The sequence below is a fragment of the Balaenoptera physalus genome (assembly GCF_965194825.1).
Source record: "Balaenoptera physalus genome assembly, chromosome: 1".
NCBI lineage: Eukaryota > Metazoa > Chordata > Mammalia > Artiodactyla > Balaenopteridae > Balaenoptera > Balaenoptera physalus.
In genome coordinates this window covers 150017320-150039098 of record NC_138882.1, presented here as the reverse complement: position 1 = coordinate 150039098, position 21779 = coordinate 150017320, and the positions used below count along the sequence as shown (strand labels likewise).

Sequence of the window (21779 nt, the reverse complement as noted above, 5' to 3'; positions counted from 1 at the left end):
TATGTAGGTCATTTCTGTTGCTGATAAACTGTCATAATACTGCTCTGAGTATGATTTCGTTCTTAAATTCTCACTGCATATAAGTATAGTTACTTTTTAAGAAACGGCCAATACTAACATTTACCCTGCAGGGTTCTGTGGTATCTATAAGCAAGGCTATGCTCTCTAAGTTAAACAGACAGCCATGCAAAGATCTTACATTTGTAATTAAATGAAAGGACTATATATAATAACTGAAAAAAATCCCTCTCTGTCATTTAAATACCTTTATTTCACACGAGGGTTGGTATTATCTTACTTTCTAGACTATAAAAGCATAAAGAGCTGAATGGTCTTGTTAGTTTTGTACCCCTGGTGCTGAGCTCAGTTCCTGGCAGAGAGAAGGTACAAAAAACCCTGATTCATAAAATCATTCAACAAATACTGATTACCTATTATGTTCTAGGCACTGTTTTAGGTGCTGGAAATACAGGAGTGAGCAAAACAAAGGTCTGCTCTCAAGGAGCTTACATTTCACTGGGGGGAGAGAGAGAGACATTAAACAGGTAAATAAAATATATAGTATGTTAGGCAAAAATGAAGTAGGGAAGGGAAATGAGACGTGCAGGAGTAGGAATAGGTGGAAAGTTTAGACAGGACTGCCAAAGAAGGCTCACCAAGAAGGCAACATTTGAGTGAAGGCTGAAGGAAGTGAGAAAGAACCACATGGGCATCAGGAAAGAACATTACAAGCACAGAGAAGAGCAAGTGCACAGGGCCCACTATGTTTGAGGACCAACATGGAGGCCAGTGCAGCTGGAGTGGTGAGAGTGAGGATGGGTCATGGGGGAACATCTCAGTGGGGGGGACAGACCAAGTAGGCCCTGAAGGTCCCAGTAAAGACTCTGGCTCTTACTCTGAGTGAGATGGGAGCCGCTGGAGAGTCCGAGCTGAGGAGTGGCGTAATCTGACTCTGTTTAAAAAGATCATGGGCTGCTGGGTGCTACACAGAGAAGAGACTGAACTGGTAATAAGGGCAGAAGCCCTGAGACCAGTTAGAGAACTACTGAAACCCTCCAGATGAGCGACGATGGCTGCTTGGATTGGTGTGGAAGCTGTGGAGGCAGAGAAAAGGAGCTAGATTCTAGATGGATTCTAAAGGTAGAGTCAAGGATTTGCTGACGGATAGGGCTATGAGAGAAAGAAGGGACCCAAGGATTTTGGCATGAGCCACTAGAAGAATGAAATAGGCATTATCTGAAATACGGCCAGACTGGGATGAAGAGGTTTGGGTTGGGGTGAGGTGGTGGGAAAGGGGCTATCAGGGGCTCAGTTACAGACGTTAGGACTGGGATGTCTGTCACACATTTGAGAGGAGATGCTGGTTAACTAGTTGGTTCCATGTACCTAGACTTCAAGCTGAAGGTAAAAATTGGGCTGTTATCAATACACATACAATATATAACACTTTGAAACTGGATAAGATCCCTAAGGGAATGAGCGTAGACAAAGGAAAGGTCAAAGGACTGAGCCAGGGAACTTCTTTGTACACAGATCGGGGAGATGAAAAGGAGGCGGCAGAGGAGACCAAAGAGGGAGAACCAGAGCGGGAAGGGGGAAACCAGGGGGGTCCTGAAAGCCAAGGGGAAAAAGTATTTCAAGGGGAAGTGATCACATGGATCAAGTCTGTTGAAATGTCAAGAAGATGAGGATTGAGAGGTGGACATGACAGATTACCTTGCAGGGTTTATTTTCGAGAGGGGTCAAGAGAGCTTAGACAACCCTTTCGAGGAGCTTCGCTGATTTGGGATGGAGAGAATGGGGACAGGAACTGAAGCTGAAACTGGGGTGAAAAAAGGTTTATTAAAAAGATGGTAGAAATAGCACAGCACGTTTGAATGTTAATGGGAATGACCCAGGAGAGGAAAATCGATGACTCAATGAAGAGAGAGATATGAGAGGAGCAGCAAGCAGTGGCCAGGCAGAATCACTCAGACTCAGAAGATTCTGTGGTTCAGAAGACTGACAAATTGTGCATCTTCTTCTCCCCACTGAATCCCAGCATTTCTCAGTGATACAGTTCTGAAGGGGCAGGACTTGTCTGAGAGAAAAGGACATGATCGTGAAAAATCTATATGGGCCGAAGGCAAAACTTAATGATGTTACGTTCTTGTTTTGAACTTGAATATTATTGCTCAATACCTGCTCCATGGCATATGATGAACTAAACACGCCGCTGCTGCTGCTGCTGGAGCTGGTTGAGGAATCTGCGGAGCTCCCAGACGGGGTTCCACTGCCAGAAGTCTTCACTGTGAGGATCTGCTCGTCAGAAAAGCCCAGCTGGTGGAGGAGCTTTTGATCTTTATTCACTGTCAGCTGTAAAAAGTGGTTTCTTAATTATTGAGAAGGAAAATACTGATATCAGACTAAAGTGCCACAAAATGTTTATTTACACCTACCAGACTATCATTTGTAAATATCTGTATACTATCCACTGGAGAACACAACTGCTTGGCTATCTTCCACCGGACACTCCCTATGGTTTCATTACTGTGAGCCTGTAAAATGAAATGAAACACTGTTCTGAGTAATTCACTTATTCATCAATTTAAACAACTATTAGCGAGCATCTGTTATGTACCAGGCACTGTTCCAGAACCTGGGAACACAGCAGAGAACCCAAAGACAAGAATCCTGCCCTTGTGAGGCTTCCCTCCTGCAGTAATTAAATATTCTCTTCCATACTCCATCCCCCAGCATGCATGGAATGAAATCTCAAGTCCTTCTTCCACTGGAGTGTCTTCCACTCTTCCCCTTCTCACTGTGCTCTAGTCACACCAGCCACTTTCCTTGTCACTGAATAAATCTAACAAACTCCCACCTCAGGACCTTTGTACCTGCTGCTCCCTTTGTGTGGAATGCTCTTCCCCAGAAATGGCTAACTCTGTCACTTCATTCAAGTCTCTGTTCAAATGTGATCACCTCAGAGACCTTCCCTCTCCATTCTTACCTAAAATATGTCATGTATACCCATCTTATCCTGCTGTCTTCTTTTTTAACCTTTATAACACTCATTATCACCTGATATTATGTATTTACTTATGAGTCTGCTTATACCCTATCAGCTTCCTTTCATTTCAGGTCTTTATTCTAAATTTGTTTTCCAAACAGCTTTTAGAATAGTCATTCATGCAGCTAAATCAACAACAGTGTTCAATCTCAATCAACAGTGTTCTTATGAAAATAACATGACAATATGGAAATGGCTTCAGAGCTTAATGTAAACCTACCTCTACAGTGAAGGTATCTTTGGTAGACTCATAAGTAACATTAAGAGTTAAAAGATGTCCATGGAATGAGGCACCATGAGGTAGAATAGTTCGGGGAACAGAGTAAAAATCCTTGAAAAAGATACAGCAAGTCAAAAGATACAGCAAGTGAGATGCACAGCGCCACTGTTAAATGTCACAAAAATACACTCCTAACACATTGAGACTAATTATAGGATGATAAAGTTGCTTTACAAAGAAGAGAGGCTTACCTCTATAGTGATCACATAGCGTTCTGCCAGAAGCAGCAATCTCTCAATTATTACAAGTTTAGTGGATCTATGAATTAAAAATATTTTTTTGAAAATACTTGAAATGAACTGCTGACTTGAGCTCAGTTTCAGTCTATTTCACCAAAACCACAATCACAATTAGCCCTCTCCAGTCAAAGACTGAAATCTGCAAAGACTAAACCTCCTTTTCACTCAAGGGGGAGGTGGTTCAAGCAGGTCACAGCTGTCGCACACAGATGGAATATGGGGCAGAAGCCTGCCCCTCCCCATGTTTCCTTTCCTGTTCTTTTCTTTCTTCTTCTTTTTCTTTTTTTAAACAGTTGTCCCATAAATAGAGGACCTGGGTCTCCTCTGGGTCTGCAGGCTTATTTGTCTACCAATCCACCAAGAATGAATGATCAGTGAGTTTGAATCTCATAATCTTACAACTAAGATATGCCACATAATTCTGTAAACACAAAGAATCTGACTAAGTTCTGAACTGCCTGAAATTGAGAAGACAAATGCAAACCATTAAGTATGCCACAAATGAGAGCTGCTGTTTGTTTTACTTAGCCTAAGAATGAGGCAGAAGAAAAGGACGAAAAAAATTGTTCATCTGGTTCAAGTGACTAGTCTGTATAGTTAAAACATACAATGTAAGAATTTGTTATCCCAAGGGTTTTCAAAGTACTTAAGAAATCAACACACATCAAGAGGCATAACCACCTCTGGAACAGAAAACACACAGCAAGGAACTGTGGCACTCTCACAGAATCTGAAAGTGAGACCTGAGGCCTCTTTTGGTTAGACTTAAGGAATCTTATCATTTGAAATAACAAGACTCCAACATTCAGCAGCTTGTACAGTCACAGCTCCACACTTTATTAAACACTACATGTGTTAACACTAACAAATGAAAATTCAAGTGCCCTTAATTTAAATATTTACTATTCCAGAGAGTCTAAGTATTTTGTACAGGTGTATTTTTAAATCTGGAAAGTTTTCAGATTTTCTAAGAATAAGTATGCTGATTAGCAGTACTGGAAATTTCACTTTAAAAAAAGTTGGTTAAACACATTTAACAGAGTTCTAAATTCTTTCAGTCTACGGGCAGAAACCAGAACTTGATATTCAGATGGAAAATCTTTAGGAAATATTTAAGTGCTTAACAAGTGAATTGTTGAGTGAACTGTTTTATTTTGCCTCAATGATGAATTAAATCACAGACAGCACTGCAAACACTGTACAAATGAGAGAATAACTCTTCCTCCCATAAGTGGAACAATTATGGTCACTGAAAAGTTCTTTTAAGACTAGTGAATGAGAAAAACTACATGTTGTTCAAAGGCAACTCTGAAATTACATATTCTTAGTAACTCTGTTTAGGGTTTATAAAGAGAATATTTAAAAACTATCATGTGGTTTTGTTCTGTAATAGTCAAATATGAAATGATTCAGAATACAAAGCAGTTAGAAAAGACAAACAAAAAGCATGCTTATTTAAAGAAGCAGCAGTTTGGAAATCCCAATCCAATAGTTTATAAGTGCATTTCTAGTCTGATTTGTCAGACAGATGAATCGTTAAGGACCTAGGTCATTTTATAAACATGTAATTAGGAATTCTTAATGAAAGTCTATTTGAGATACACTTCCAAGAATGTGGGAATGCAAAAGTCATGTTAGTGTTCTTATCATGAGTTGAATCCATAATCACTTTCTGTCATTTTAAAAAGAGGTCCAAGAAGGTTGAGTTCTATTGGCTTCTTTCATATTAATAATGTATCACTACACAGTAGTCAGCTCATTTAAAAAAAGAAGATAAAGAAGAAGAATGTGAGCAAGGATATTGCCTTGACTCCTCTTCTAAAGGATGGCTTTAAAAAGAAAGGAATATCCCCAACTGTGAATAAAGAGAAATAAATAAATACATACATACGTAAACACATAAAGCGGTTCCAGGAGTTGAAAAAGACTTTATGAGCACCAACCTCTAGGGGGCAGCAGAGTGAGGCACAGAGAGGGAGCCCTTCTCTGAGCACCTGCCAAGGTTTCCTGAGCATCACTGACTGGGGGGGGGATGCTTACCAGTAATGAAAGGCACATAAAACTCCGCAAAAGTATTTTAGTTACTTCAATCTAATGTTTCTAAATACTCATCTATTCTCCTTACTATATCAAAGACCTATAACACTGAACTCAGATTTCACTGACAACATCTGAAAATACTCAACACAACAATGTGATTAAGAGATGTCAGTTCAAAGTTTTAACACAAATATTTGGGGCTAAAGTTCTTATTAAAAATTATTTTGAAAAATGATTTTAAGTAAAACATTTTAACTATGATTATATCATAATGTACAATATTAATCAATCATCATATTCCACTTCATCTTGCTTATGCAAAATAAAATGAGGAAATGAACAATTAACTGAGATATCTCCAAAGGAAAGAAAAGATGCCAATTATTTTTTTTAAGCTGATCTACATTTAGGTGTCGCACATTCGTTGTAACTTCTGCAATCACTTACCTGTATGGAGACTGGACTGACGTGGCTACAGTTGGCATGGCAGTTGCTGTAAGCATCTTTGTTGCTCTGGTCACAGCGTGTGTCAGAGTGGGGCCACCAAGTGCTGAACTGGCTGCCTACGAAACAGAAAATCATCACTCTATATCAGGGTTTCTCAACCTCAGCTCTATTGACATTTTGGGCTGGAAACTTTTTTTGTTGTGGAAGACTGTCGGGGACATTGTAGGATGTTCAGTGGCATCCCTGACTTCTATTCACCACTCACCTACCACTAGGTGCCAGTAGGACACCTCTAGTTGTGACAACCAAAATGGTCTTCAGACATTGCCAAATGTCCCCTGGGAGACAACTGAGAACTACCATTCTACATGTGTTAATACTTACATGGCACCTCATTTAGGGATACCTGAATACTTTAAATGTTTTTATGATGGCATATTTGGATGGAAGTCACAACTTGGGAACTCCTTCCTGTACAGATTCATCACCAGCACATATTCATCATCAGAAAGTTTAACTTATTGACATAGTATTACACTGCAGGCTTCTAGTGGACAAAGATACCCAACACTACACACTACTGAGTGTGCTGCTATGGCCTTTAATAGCATTTATGATATAAACAAAGTGACACATGTGAAAGGATGGGAAAAGAAGCAAGTGCTTGTATAAAATTTCTGGACAGAAAAAGGAGAAAAAGAATCTATCAGAAATGTGGAAAGTACAGTAGACCTATTTTCTGAAGACAGTTTCTATACCCCAAAGGGGGTGGGGGTGGGGTGGGTGGGTGGAGGAGGGAAAAGGGATGGGGAGGGAGAAGGAAGGATTTCCTGTAAAATACACTTCTACATTGTGGGCATTAGGGCAAATGCCTGTTCCCTATGTCCACAATATGGTACTGCTAGCAAATTCTTCCTGTAGGATCCAGCTACAAATATCAACATTATACATGATCTCAAAACACAAAATTATAAAAGGAAAAAAACCCCAAAGCATTTATTTCAAAAACAGGTTAAATAAAATTTGCTACTCACTTCTAATCTCGTGTAGCAATCAGCAATGAATTTCTTATGTAATGATACAGAATCCTAAAAGTAAGAGGTATATGGAAATTAAAATTAGTCTAGCATTTAGTTGTAATCATCATTAAGGATAAAATGTCAAAATAAAGAAGCCCGACTTTCAGGCATGCCAACTTAGCAATTAAAAATATATTATTTTCTGCTTTTTTGTGTACCTTCTTTCCTTAAATACCCACCTTCTTTAACCTAGGATTTAGATTAATGTAACTGTAGTTTATGATTAACTGAATAGCTTCATTAGCAATTTCTTCATCAGGTGATTCCATGGCTATTTTCCAAATGAAATCCATTCCTATCAATTCCAGCTTTTCTACATACTGTTCAAAAGAAAGAAAAGTATACAGCACACCAAGGTCACAAAATTACAATTATTTTCTGCTACACTGTAACTCCACACCTCTTCAAGTTCAAAATGAATTAAGGCTGCAAAAACCAAGCTACATACGAGAACATCATTATACTGATGTGGAATTTTAAAACAAGAAACAACCAACAACAGAAACACTGGGCAACTTCCACGGAACCAAGACAGATATGGAGATTTTTCTCCAGACATTCCTAAACCTAAGCTAGAACTCTACCCAGATGGGCTACTAAAGCAGAAACAAAACAGGAATAATATGGGCACCCTCTTCAGGAGCTTTTCTTCAAAGGAAAGAGAGTCAGGTTAGAGGTAGTTACTAATCCTTGGGGCTCAATCTGGTCTTCTCAAAGCTCAGTTAGAAATGGCAGGATCCAGGCCTTATAAGATCTTGTTAAAATTCTTACCACCTAGGAAGTCAGGTCATGAATGAAACAGACTTGGAAAAAGACTTATTTTTTGCCTTTCTTTTTTAAGGTGCTCACGTAAATATAAACATAAGCTGTATACTTTCTACAGGTCCTCATTTTCCTGCTTCCTTGTCTGTTCTTAAAAATTTCCCCCCAAATCCTTGCCACTGCGATCCCAGAATTGAAGATTTTGGTACTTTTTCAGGTACATGTGAATTGCTAGATCTGAGAGATTTCCACGTTCACCCAGCCACAGGAGGCCGCTGGCTGCCCCAGATCAGCAAGAAGCAAAGAGGGGCCTGAGAAGTCACCTGTGTGGGAAACGGAGCCTCCTCACACTCTAAGAGAAGCTCCCTCGTCCATGCAGAAGACCGCAGTCAAGGAGGTGTCCATTCTTTTTAAAAAAGAACCTCATGTTTTCTCTCAATTATAACACGTCTTTTGCTGAATGTCAAGTTTTACTAGATTTTCCAAATTTTCTAGATTTGAAAACAATGTTACTTACCAATTGAGCTCCTTGTCTTTTCAATCGATGATCACAGAGATTCACATTTTCAAAAAAAGTCTTAAATAAGTTAAAACCTGAAATTATAGAATGTCTGATAAATCCATGCACTCTAGGTACCACAGATAATCAATGAAAAGACAAAGTATATCAAGAGCTAAAACTATAAAACTCTTAGGACAAAACATAGGCACAAATCTCCAAGACCTTGAATTAGGCAATAGTCTCTTAGATATGGTATGAAAAGCACAAGCAACAACAATGACAAAAAAATAAATAAACTTCATCAAAACTAAAAGCTTTTGTGCTTCAAAGGACTACCAAGAAAGTGAAAAGCCAACCCACAGAATAGGACAAAATATTTGTAAATCACATATCTGATAAGGAGTGAATATGCAGAATATATAAACAACATTTACAACTCAAAAATAAAAGGGCAAATAACCCAATTTAAAAACGAGAAAAAGATTTTTATAGACATTTCTCCAAAGATGATATATAAATGACCAATAAGCCCATGAATGGATGCTTATCATCCTTAGTCATCAGGGAAATGTAAATCAAGCCACGAGATACCATGTCATAACCACTAGAATGGCTAAAAAAAAAAAGACAGTTTATAATAATTATTAGAGAAGATGTGAAGAAATCAGACCCTCATATACTGCTGGTGTGATTATAAAATGCTGTAGCCACTTTGCAAAACAGATTGGCAGTTCCTCAAATGTCTACTATATGATACAGCAATTCCACTCCTAGGTATATAAAAACTTGTATATGAATGTTTACAGCAGCATTATTGATAATAACCAAAAGTGGTGACAACCCAAATGACCATCAACTGATGAACGGATAAACAAAATGTGTTATCGCCATACAATGAAATATTACTCAGCCATAAAATGGAATGAAGTTCTGGTACGTGCTAAAACCTGGGTGAACCCTGAAAACATTATGTCTCAGCATGATAAAAGAAGCCAAATATTCATACAAAAGGTGACATATTATATGGTTCCATTTATATAAAATGTCCAGATTAGAATAATCTATAAGGACAGAAAGTAGATGAGAGGTCGGGGAAAGGGGAGAATGGAGAGTGACTATTACATGGTTTCTTTCTGGGGTGATGGAAATATCCTGAGATTAAAAATGGTGAAGGTTGAACAACTTTGTGAATATACGAAAAGCACTTATTGTACACCTTAAAAAAGTAAATTTTATAGCACATAAAATACATATCAATAAAAAAACGCAAAAGAAACAACTGAAAAGAGGCTTTCTATACTTTGACAAATCTTTACCTTAAATGAATCCTTTTTGTACTAAGTAATTTCATGAAAAGACAGCTTAACAATTATTACCCTATATAATTTAAAAATACCATTCATGTAAAAAGAAATTTATCTGTGTATATAAACATATGTATATATAGCTATGTCTTTATATGCATAAGGCAAAGTCCAGAAGGATATCCCAAACTGGTTAGCTGCTTCTGAGAGTGGGCTGAGAAGAAAAGTATAAAATTCTTAAAGAACTGAAAAAATGATTTTAAGTTTTTTTCCCCTACCATTCATAGTGATTTCATATGACTCCAATTTAAGAATCTTCTCCTTGAAGAGCTGCTGCTGAACATCACTCTCAAGATCATGCTGCCCTTTTGTAAACCATTCAAAACACATCTGCGGATCAAGACAAATATCACCCTGTAACTCAAGTCCATTTCAGGCAAATACATATTCCAAACTGGGAAAGCAAAGATAAATTATTTTTAATTCTTTAGAAATTTATATTGCCTTAATACCACTCAAAACTGAACTGGTTGTAACTCTGGAACTAAATAAAGCAGTTAATTACAGCAATCTTTCCTCGAGATAATGAAAATATATATTCATGCTTTTCACTCAATTGTTACACTTTGGTTTCTCCACCAACATTTATTAATAAGCCTTACTATGTGCCAGGCACTGTGCTAGGCACTGTCACATACTTAGTCCTTTCAATAATCTTATGATGTAGTTAACACTATTCTGCAAAATGAGATGAGGAAACAGCCATTCACTGTTAGAAAACGTCAAAGCAGTGTGGTGCTCCTGGTTTAATCTATTTTCAGCTGTGTAACTCTAGTTCTAAAGATCTGTCTAGGTATCAGTTCCTTCTTTAGTGTTTCCGGGATACAACATCACTATAGGAACTCAAAGTTTTCTACTGGTTAACTTAAAATTAGTTTCATGGGAGGGAAAAAAGTACTAAAAGACACACCAAGAATTCTTTTGCTGTACTCATTTGGCTGAATTTGGTTTTATCCAGAATGGTATCAGACTTACCAAAGATCTCACACACTTGTCTATATCACAGATATATATTATATAAAATATCTTTTCAACACTTACAGTTCCTAGCCTGTTAGTATAAATGTGTGCTTAGTAAATTGAAAAGTGTTTAGAATTGAAGATGTGAGACACACACAAAAATGTGAGATGCACACAAAAAAGTGAAATACTATTAAGTCCCACTGCTGTCTTACTTCATCCACAATATCTTCTTACCTCTCTATCTAATTCACAAACATCCTGGCCAGTCACAAGACACTCCCAGATTTCCTTGGCACGATTCCAACCCAGATACAGAGTAGCTTCTTGCAAGAAAAATGCCAGAAATTTTAGATGGGCCTCTAGATACTGGAAAAAGAAATAATGCTAATTAGTTAACTCCAGGCATTCATATGTAAAAGCAAAATTAAAAAAACAAAAAAACTTTGAAATTAAAAAAATAGTTTTACCTAATGCTTTTTCATATAACTTAGGGTAAAGTAAATGTGAGAAATCTGTTTACAAGTTGACAATACAATGTAGCAGAAACTACTTGAAGTCTAACACAAACTCAGTTGACTTTAGATGCCCAAAAAATACAATTTTGGCAATCTCAGAGTAAAATACCACAACACAACTGGTGAGTTAAGGTATTTTTCTATTTTTTTATGAACAATATTACTAACCACTAGATTTGAAAAACAAAAGCCATTAGCTACAGAACTGACAGTTATTATTTCTGATCAAAGACAAGAAAAGATGTTTATTTTTATTACCATATCATATGCAGTTATCTTGGGTGATTTACTGAAAGATTTACCCACAAATATCAATTTTCTGAACTTTTATTTTGAGGTGATTATAGTCAAGATACAAAAATGTTCCATGATGACAAAGACACCTCATGCTACCTCTTTAGAGTTACTCCCAATAAATATTATTTTTATAGTTCAAGTGCAAAAAGGCCAAATGAATGCTGTAAATCATGAAACAAAAGCACAATGCCAGATACCTCCCGATAAGTGTATCGGCCATCCACTAGTGTTGAACCAGTTAAGCCTCCAGGTCCAGCCACGGCTGCTGCAAGCCGATGACAAGCTATCAAACTTCCCGTTACCAATTTCACTATTTCAAAATTTTTCTTCAAGTCTTGAATAATGCTCTTGGAGAAAACAACAAAAAGAAAAATGGTATGAGAACGTGCAGTTATTTTATCAGTTTAATACAAGCTTCTATTTTAGCACATAGTTGAGGAATAGCAAACACAGAAAGTTTTTCACTCGTATTTCCCACATAAAAGTAAATAAAATCAATCTGGTATGTACATTTACTAGGGAATTACTATAGAATTAATAAACTTCCCTGGTAAATTTCTGCTTCTAAAAGGGATTCTTAAAAAAAAAAAAAAAAAAGTCTTTCAAAAGAACTATTTCACTTCTTGCATACTTTTCCAGATCTTTCTTCCCAAGTCTATTACACTGAGGAAGCTCTAGCTCCTTAAGCAAACTAATGTTTTCACAATACAAAATAAGTCTTTGAATCTTTTCAAACTAATTTCTAAAATACCATTAACTTTTAAACACTGGCTTACTTTGTAAATTAAGGAAATAAAAAATAAATGAGTTAGGGATATATCAAAGGAAAAGCTCCATAGACATGAAAGCAGAATGATGTTTAAATTCAAGATTTTTAAGTAATATAAATGAATTACATTAATAACCATAAAACCGTAATACAGTCACTACAAAACTCAGCAATCTTTTGATGTTTGTTATTATAAAAGGTTATGCAAGTAATTGTATAATAATCAAATATAACTATACTCTTACCTTGTCTTGCTTTTGATAGGTTTGTTTTATGAATGAGCGGGTGATTTCATGTAGCTGACGCAAAGCTGGTACTACCCATACAAACTGGGGATTATTAAGTTGAGATGACTAGAGTTAAAAAGAAGTTACATTAGTTAAATTTAGAAATAAATAGCAGATTAAATTTATTAGCTATAAAAAATTTCCAAGTCAATTAGATTTTATTGTTACACATTCTATTATTTTTCTCTTCACATCGCTCATTTATAGTTTATCTCCATGCACTCATAATTCAGTCTTCAACTTCTTATTCTGCATGCAATCCTAAAGCCAAGAACTGCAAACAGGAGTGGATGTGAAGTGATAGTAAATGTATAGGGGTACATCAGCAAAAAACAGACGACAAGGAATTAGCAACTTCAGAGGATAGATTAAGTAGCACAGGCTGCTAGGATATGTTGACGTAATAAAATAAATTGATGGCAAAAGCTTAACTTGGATGATACTGAACTGGCTGATAAGTAAAATGGTATAAAAATATGGTTTTCTACAATTACATGATTAAGATACCAATGATATGATCAAGATACTAATAGTGGTTTAAATATTAAAGAAAATATCCATGGTCTGCTTGTATTTCCTAGTTAACACAATTTTATGAGAGAATTCTACTTTTATTAATTATTACAGCCACTTCACACTTATACTTTATATTTTTCAAGACACTTGCAAATATGTTATTTCTGAAACTGGTACATGACAATCCAGATCTTCAAGTACATATCTGAAAAGTCTGATGTTCATGCGATACTCTTTAAAAAGAGAATTGCTTTTGAATAAATAGCATCTTTCAAACTATGAGATTTCATTATAAAGGTTGTAGGAATGTCAGATTAAACACTATCGATCAATTGATAAGTAACTCTCTAAAAAACTGAGCAACAGTTTAAGTCCTTAGCTTTTACTTTAAAAACTGTATTATTTTTTTAAAGCCTTGCTTCTTTAAGTCTTTCTGTAAGATGAAGATGCCTATGGGGCAGAAAACTACTTTTGATGTCATTTGCAGAAAAATATCGTACTACTAAATACGTAAATGTGAGAGAGCTACTGCCTAAATAATACTGGCTTTCCTAGAGATTAGCCAATCAATCAGCAAATACCGTATTTCCTGGATTCTAAGATATAGGTTTTATAAATTTTAACATTTCTGAAATGGACACTTCTTACAACTGTATCAAAGAAACTTACCAGCCACTAGGCATAGGAGTAAGTTTAGATATACCTGTCCTTATGTGAGTATGTGCAAACTTAGCTGCTTACAAAAGGTATCTGTTCATCTACCCATCATTTCTGCTGTTACGTGGCATAGTTCGCACCAAACAAGGATGGCTTTTTAACTTAAATGTAGATCACTGATTTGTTTCTTGGATGCTATCAAAAAGATTACACTATGATATAGCACTGACTAGCCTGTCGTGTCCATCAATTCAATTAAAAGCAAAGAATAACTGCCAGTGGTCTCGGACTAAAGTGTTTTTCAGAGCCAGGAGAACTTGGTGTGACAGACTCATACCCTGTGAAGGGCTATATCACTTGGCGTTAAACGTCTCTCTGTCCAAAGCTGCACCTTGATTCAAGAGAAACTGTTTAACTTGTAGTATATACAACTTAATGAAAGAAAAAAGCAGCTTGAGTTTTACAAAAAAAGACAAGGACACAAAACTCCATATTCTTCAACGTGCCTCAAAATTCTACAATCTTAAAGATTTCAAAGAAGTCCAAAGCACTACACTAGATAATGAAAAGCGGTGTGCCACAGTGAGGCTGTACATACTGGATGAAACCTGTGATGCATGTTGCAATCACTGGCATCTTAGAATCAGAGAAATAAGGTATGTATTAAAGGCCAACTACTTGCAAGACTAGCTAGAATATTTCTGCTAGGATATAAAAGTTGCAAAATGACAGAGATTAAAATTCTAAGGCTTAAGTCCGAACTCATATCTTCCAAAAGGATTACAAACATTAGGATATAAATATAAACCCTTTAGTAAATAATCAGGTATATTAAAAAGTATCGTTATGACCAATTAAGTCAATTATGGTTAGATTATTTTTTTAACATTGAAAATTACCCTTTAGAATCTAAAAAGTATTTCTGATATAGCCTTTCTAAAGTTTAGCAAACAAGACAGATGTTATTTATTCCATCATATCTATAACATTATGTTGTTATGTTATAAGAAAAATTTAAATTACTCTTCTCCATTTATAAAAGGGGCTGAAGACTATGGTGAACAATTAAAACGAACATATCTGATAACATCTGATAATGAAGCTGAGGTTTCATAAGTAGGAGTTAATGGTATATCCAAATTAGACTCCTAATGTTAGATGAAGCCGTAGAGGTCAACTAGTTTAGCCTGCAAACCTGTGCCTAAACTTTCCTTATTCATTTTTGTTACAAAACTTGTCTTCTAGTGTTTCCAGTGATGAGGAACTCAGGAGGCAGTGCATTCTGTGTCAGACTGTTTTCATAGGAAGTTCATTGATCTATCATATTGCAACATGACTTCCCATAACTTCTTAGGAGACATAAAAAGTAAGTTGAATCAAACTTCTATAACAATCCTCTAAGTTGCTGAAAAAGCTTTCCTATTCTTTCTTGAGGTCTCTCTTCTCAAGGTTGAATATCCCAGTTCTTCATCTGCCTTGTTTTACCAGACCTAGCCATTTACCTAGAACCAAGTTCAAATTTTTACATGGGTGGACATTTAAAAAGTATTTCCTCCTGTGCTAAGCACATCACTGTGAGGCTGTACTGAGGGCATCTTGCTGCTTTTACTTTCAGTTGTATGTTTTGGCAAGTGGAGGCCCCTCAGGTATGGGTAAGTAACGATTTTAGTGTCCTCACAGAGGAAGGGGAAGAGGTAAGAGGAAGGGAGCCAACATTTATTGAAAGGCTGCTGGGCACTGTGCTAGGAGGCCTTCATATAATGACTTAAGGAATACACAAACACCACTAATTGAGTAAAAATGACTTTTTTTGGTTTAGTAATATTTTTTTTGGATGAGTACATTTAAACTTTTTAATTGAAGTAAAAAATAAGTGCAATAAGAGGGAAAGGGTTGGGGGCAGACAGTGGAAGGTATAAAGGAAGCAAAGGAAAGAGGACCAAGGAAGCCAAGGGTATCCTGGCAGAATCTACAGAAATAAAGTTGAGAAATAAAGGTCAGAATTTCTGAACACAATAATGGAACTTGGGAATTTTAAGAGTGTCAAAAGCAGAGGGAAAGGGAATCAGTTGGAGGAGTAGAGGTAGCTGGGGGGTGGGAGGGGAGTAAGAGGTGGGTGATCTTGTCTTACCCTTTGCTTAGTTTCTGTGTAGCCTGGCAGGGAGACATAATTCCCAGTCAGCCCACCTTGCTGCCTGGCAGGAAAGGGCATAGCATAGAAAAACACCTTTAGTGGCAGTATATAACTCAACCCCCTGCCTGGAGTCATATCGGGGGCTTTGATCTTCCCACTGCCCCCCTTCAGCCATGTGTACTTTAAGAGAGTATCTGCAAAAGCACTCAGTCAACTGAAAAGTGCTATGTAAATGCAAGTTATTATTATTTGAAATGAAAGAATGGTACATCAGAATTTCTTTACTGGGAGCAGTGGGATACAAAAAAGGAAGAATGTTCCTTTCAAGACTCACAAAATGACTCCAAAATTCTCCCTGTTACTTTTTGAGTTTTGTTATCAAACAACAGACGTGAATGAAGCGACTGCAAAGAGAAGCAATAAAGATGCCGCGATGCTACTGGCGAGAAGGGCTAAAGTATTGCTCAGCTGTAACGAGGAAGGAACAGGGATCAGGAAAGAGTTTTCTGGTTTCAAAAGCCATTTCCCTGGAGGGAGGAAAAAGTCCCTTCAGCTTTGACCTTCATACCTATACAGAAATGTATCTGTTACTGTGAAGAAAAGACCATTTTCTATAGGTACCCTTTCCCTCTTACTATTACTATTGAAAGATTTAAACTTCTTAAATAACTCTGGATGAGTTTCAACCATAAAGATAGAGGGTGCTAAATTATCTGAATCACTGAGCTGAGAAAACTGGGAAAATTCAAATTGTATCTGACTAGAAAGAGAGCAATGTTGTTGAATTAAAGGAACAATTAATCATAACCTGAACATTACCAGCTCCAGTTTGTCAACGATTTTAATGTAGAAAATTCACTTGATCAAATTTCAATGTCAGAAATATAACACACAAAGTTCTTAAATGTCCCCAACTAAACTTTATGACCAAGCATAATTTAAGAGAATAAAAGCCTACTGAGTCACCAAGGCCGCTTAGCAAGAGCTGAGTCTCTGAATTTACTAATGCAAATTAGCAGTATTCAAGATCCTTTAAAGAAATACTAGGAAAGCCAAGAAATATGTTTTACCAATGAAATTCCTAAGCCATTAGCTATTTACTAAAATCTTTTCTTATGATAACACTGAAATGAAACCCCTCTCGCTGCTAGGCTTTGTTTCATCTGGCCAACCTGAGGGCCTGCGTGGGAGGAGGACATGCTCTGATCAGGGCTGCTGCAACCACGGAAGCAGGCTCCAGTGAGCAGCTACTGACTGCAGCAACAGGAGAGCTACAACCATCACTACACATGCTGCTACCCACCCTTTCGAAGGACAGTCCTTAAGTCCACAGTCACCTGGAGGCAAAAGCCCTGGAGCGCAGGACTTCCACAGCACCCATCACTACCCAGTTCTACCTTCTAAAATCGAGCCCTAGCAGCAGGCACTCACTCAATAACCGTTTGTCTAAGGAATTACTTTAGGAACACATCTGAACCAAGCACCTAGAAAACGACTACGTGCCAGCAACGAATGAACTTCTTTCTTCCCTTCTTTCTATCTTCTGACTCTATGAATGTTCCTCCATTTCTCTCTTATGGGAGAAAAATGGACACGATGTTTATTTAGAATCCATTGTGCTTATTAAAGATGTGCATACTTTGGATTTAATTTTAAAAAAGAAAAACTAAGTTGAAGGTCTTACAATCATATGAAAATAATATAGTAAAACTACTCTTTGAATGTGACCCTGGATTTTTTTCCCCTTTGACAGTCAATAACCCCCAAGCTTTAAAAAATAAGCACAGGTCATAAGCAAATATTTAAACAGCGGTTTGTATCTGAATATTATTCGAAGAAACACTAAAACATACTTTTATCTTAAAATTATAATTCAATTTATTAAAAGGAATTATTAAATTAGTATACCTTTTAGTTGGTTCCATCTGCAAATTCTTACCTTGAATCCATCCTTCTTGTTTTTTTCCAAACCTGACCATTCTCCAGGCTGAAAATTAATTTTAAGAAATATTAAGAAATGTAAGTGACTTGGTAAAAGCAGTACCTATAATTTCCCAATTTTGGACTCTAAGGTAAGAGCTTCCAGGTAGGACATTTAGTTTAATTTACATAATAGGGGAGGAAAATTACTTGGCTGTAATTACTCAGACAATACTATTGATCTGACAACAAAACTAGACCAAAGATAAAACCAACCCTTTTAATATCTTCTATGCACTTAATGATGTAGCTCCTCTTGATTGCTTCTTTCACTGCATACGCGTCACTTAGGATTGTCAGGTGCTCCTCCAAAGCTTGCTGAATAAGGCTACTGGGCAGCGTTGGGAGATGAGCCAGCTCCCAGAGTACATCTAACACCTACGATAAACCACATGTGGTGAGCCAGCCCATACGCAGGTAAAGCTGCTTTAAGTACTTGTAGCTAGAAAAAGTCATTTGATTCTCCTGCCTTTCCAGAAGTGGTCTCAAAGCGAGCTTCCCGGCCTATTCGTCCAATCAGGCTCAAGAGCTTCTGTCTTACTCTATCGGTCTCGGTCTCCCAGCTCTGTAGAACGAAAAAGAAAAGACACAGGAACTGCTTCCCAGTCCCATTTGCTCACACTGGCAAAATATGCAAAAACTTTAAACTTGAGCTAAAGAAGTTTAATAAAGTAAGAAGAGTACAGTTAAACACTGCTAATTTAGAGGGAAGAGACCTCAAAATAAGATTATTTTAGAAATATTTAAAAGTAAGCACGTTTGAACACATACCTTCTGAATGAGAACAAACAAATGATTAAGCTGATCTGAATTAAATTTGACAGCTGCTGCAGCAATAATAGTATGGATATTCTCGATCACAGTAGATGATTGTCCTGACTAGAAAAGAAGACATTGGGAAGAAAGTTAAGTCTTGGAAACTGGAAAAACCCAAGTCTTTCCCTGTTGATTTATAGAAGCAAAAGTAAAACAGTAACGAACATAAACTGATGCTAGTCTAACAGCATACATACACTTGCATGATAAAATTGGTAAGACTACAAGAAGCAACCATTATTAATGGTCATCTGTTGGCCTTGTTTAAATTCCTAGAAGCATTAAATCTCTAAAAAGACAATGTAAAAACAGATGAGAATCAAGTTCTCAATCTGACATATTCATTTCAAGAGGAGAACAAAATATTTTCAACTGGCTTAAAACCAATTTAATTACTTTACAAGAAAAACATACTCATTTTTCACATTTTATAAATGATCTTGAGGGTCTCAGTTGAGAGTATTATGTGTCTCATTTTTAAAACTGCTTATAGATATTTTGTGACTTCAATTAATATTTATTTATCGATGGGCAGTAAGTCTCTGCTTTAGAGAGTCACCACCCTTCTCCCTTACTGATAAAAAATGTCAGAAAAAGGCAAAAATAATTCTGATCAACTTACCTGTATCTTCCAAATTTTAGTGAGCTCATCTAAAGACAATTTACTGCCCAAGAGTTCAATAATTCCCTTTATACGATCACAGTATTGTGCTTGGTCTATGTTGCCTAAGAGAAGAAACACCAGAGAGGCAGACAGATACAGTGAACACTGACTTTCTAAATATGATTCTATTTATTCAAAGCAATATTAACTTGCTATAAGATTATTTAAAGGCTAATATAGTCAAAGCAACAATTTCATACCTTTTCTATACATAAATATATTATTTATGTGTTAGGTAACTTTTTTTAAGCAACTTACCTTCCAATGCAATTGACAGAACTGAGTTCTCAACTAGCCAATCTAACAGTCTGTCTGTATCTATAGCATTCTTCACAGATTTGGATAAAGTGCTATCTTCTATTAGTTTGGTTACCTAAAAAGACAGGATTATTGTGATTGAATCTAATGCAAATATTCATAATCAAAGTCTTCATATATATTTTGTGACTTTTATAGTGTTACAATGTGGTCTAATGATTAGCCAAAATGTATCAAAGGCCAGTTATTAGAAGTTAATAGACTACTTATTTGTGATGTCTCTTTAAAAAGAACACAGAGCTCACACTTCCTGGGCCACTGCTGATTGGCTCAGGGATGCACATCTGACCCAAACTTCAATCAGAGCACTCCTCCAAATTCTATACTTGGGACCAGAGAGAAAGTATCAGTCCTTCCCGAGTCACAAGAGCTATCCATGGCCATGTCTACCATATGAAAGATGCCACTCTGTAGGTGGAAAGAGAACAAGGCCATCATGCTCATAAAAGCAGAGACAAGACCTGGATAGAGTCCTGGCAGTGGTTCAGTCTCAGATTCTAGTTGATCCTGTTGCCCACATGTGTCCCTGCCCTTACACGGTTTGGCTAGTCAATCTCTCATTCATGTGAGACAGCCCAGCCTTCTTCCATTAAATTCCTCTTTTAGTCTAAGATAATTCAAGATGAGTTTATTTCACTTGCAGCCAAGAATCCTAATTAACATAAAACTGAAGGAAAATAACTGGAATTATGACTGAACTGTATTGGCTCCACCGGAAACTCACCAAAACCAACTATGCTCATGTAAAGTTTAGGAAGCTGCAGAAAATTATTTCCATCATTTTGCTTAGACCATCACAGTTGTAAACAAAACAAAATTTTGCCTCAACCCCAGTTAGAAGATTTGATTTAAGTAAACACATATCTGAAATATAGTAAAAGGAATTATACCCTTAGGGTAAAAAGTAAATCTCAAACTGCATATTCCAAGGAATTATGTTCTACCAAATTTCACTAGAACACTAAATATTTCACAGAACGAATTTGGAAATGTAATACGTATAAAAATATTACTTTATTAACAATTATAAACATGTACACCATTTTATAGATAATCACTTATCTCTTTTTGTAGGATTATAAGAAATTATTATTCTTTATTTCCCAACATTTTTACATTAATAACCACAAGTTTTGGAAGAACTTAAAAGTGTCTGTGCTTTAAGTCTTCCAGAAACGGACGCAAAACTTACTTCTTTGAGGGAATTCATTTTAGCGCTAAAATGAGGTGATTTCAGCATGCGCAGTAGGATGTCTAGTCGAAGGTCATCCACAACGGTCACCAGATCCGGTTGGAAGCGCATGCAAAGTAACTTAATGGCAGACAAGAGCTCCGGGATGCTAACCAATCTCTTTTATGTAAAAACAAAATACACACAAACGTACAGATACATAAACAGAAAAAACAAAAAGGAACCATGAAAACATTTTGATGCCAATTCTTACACACACACAGGAATACAGGACATTTTCAATAACCATGGCCTAATGGTATCTGATATTCCACATGGTCAATAAACTATATTTTACTTCTAAACAAAAGTTAGCACATGTGTGAGCAAAGAAAAGGGAAGGGTTCTGTGATAAATTCAAGGTAGACAAAATAAATCATGTTAAATTTAAATGTTAAAATTGCTTTAAACACCTTTGGATAGCTTTTAATACTGAATTATTTTAAAGCTTCTTCAATGCTATACCAATTATACTACTATCAAAATCAACATGTTAGTAAAATTCTTAATGGTATCACTTGCTGACAACCCTACATTCATTCTATTGACTGAGGTAACACCAACCACTTGGTATTTCAGACAAAACATTTTTTGGTTAGGAGATGTAAAATTAATTTGATGTGAGTTGTATGTGACCAGAATCCAAACAGCAATGGTGTGTGAACCTTGCGCTAAGCCATGGCTCTGCTTCCATGGACCAATAGGCATTGGGGCTACTTGACTGGAGAGAACATTACCTTATCTTTAAGGTCCTTTTCTTCCACACTCCGCACGTCCTGGATTGTAGTAAGGATGACTGGGTCCAGCATGGGCTGCAAGAAAAAAGTACTAAAGTTAATAAGGAACCCTGAATCTGTCCCCAAACTAGAG

General features: G+C 36.6%; 1 protein-coding gene across 3 annotated transcripts in view; it reads right to left on the bottom strand.

Annotated features, from left to right (window-relative positions):
- Positions 1-21779, bottom strand: part of USP24 (ubiquitin specific peptidase 24) — a 149186-nt gene that overhangs the window by 64795 nt on the left and 62612 nt on the right. For all 3 annotated transcript variants that reach the window (XM_082414906.1, XM_082414905.1, XM_082414907.1), the window contains 20 exons: positions 21647-21721; positions 20871-21029; positions 19619-19733; positions 19319-19422; positions 18652-18759; positions 18350-18445; positions 18097-18258; positions 17840-17887; positions 12552-12659; positions 11735-11884; positions 10960-11091; positions 9981-10092; positions 8414-8490; positions 7314-7454; positions 7090-7143; positions 6056-6171; positions 3521-3587; positions 3270-3380; positions 2439-2537; positions 2182-2355 (listed from right to left, as the gene is read on the bottom strand). In XM_082414906.1, the coding sequence (XP_082271032.1) occupies positions 2182-2355; positions 2439-2537; positions 3270-3380; positions 3521-3587; positions 6056-6171; positions 7090-7143; positions 7314-7454; positions 8414-8490; positions 9981-10092; positions 10960-11091; positions 11735-11884; positions 12552-12659; positions 17840-17887; positions 18097-18258; positions 18350-18445; positions 18652-18759; positions 19319-19422; positions 19619-19733; positions 20871-21029; positions 21647-21721 (2208 nt within the window). The remainder of the gene's footprint in view (positions 1-2181; positions 2356-2438; positions 2538-3269; positions 3381-3520; positions 3588-6055; positions 6172-7089; positions 7144-7313; positions 7455-8413; positions 8491-9980; positions 10093-10959; positions 11092-11734; positions 11885-12551; positions 12660-17839; positions 17888-18096; positions 18259-18349; positions 18446-18651; positions 18760-19318; positions 19423-19618; positions 19734-20870; positions 21030-21646; positions 21722-21779) is intronic.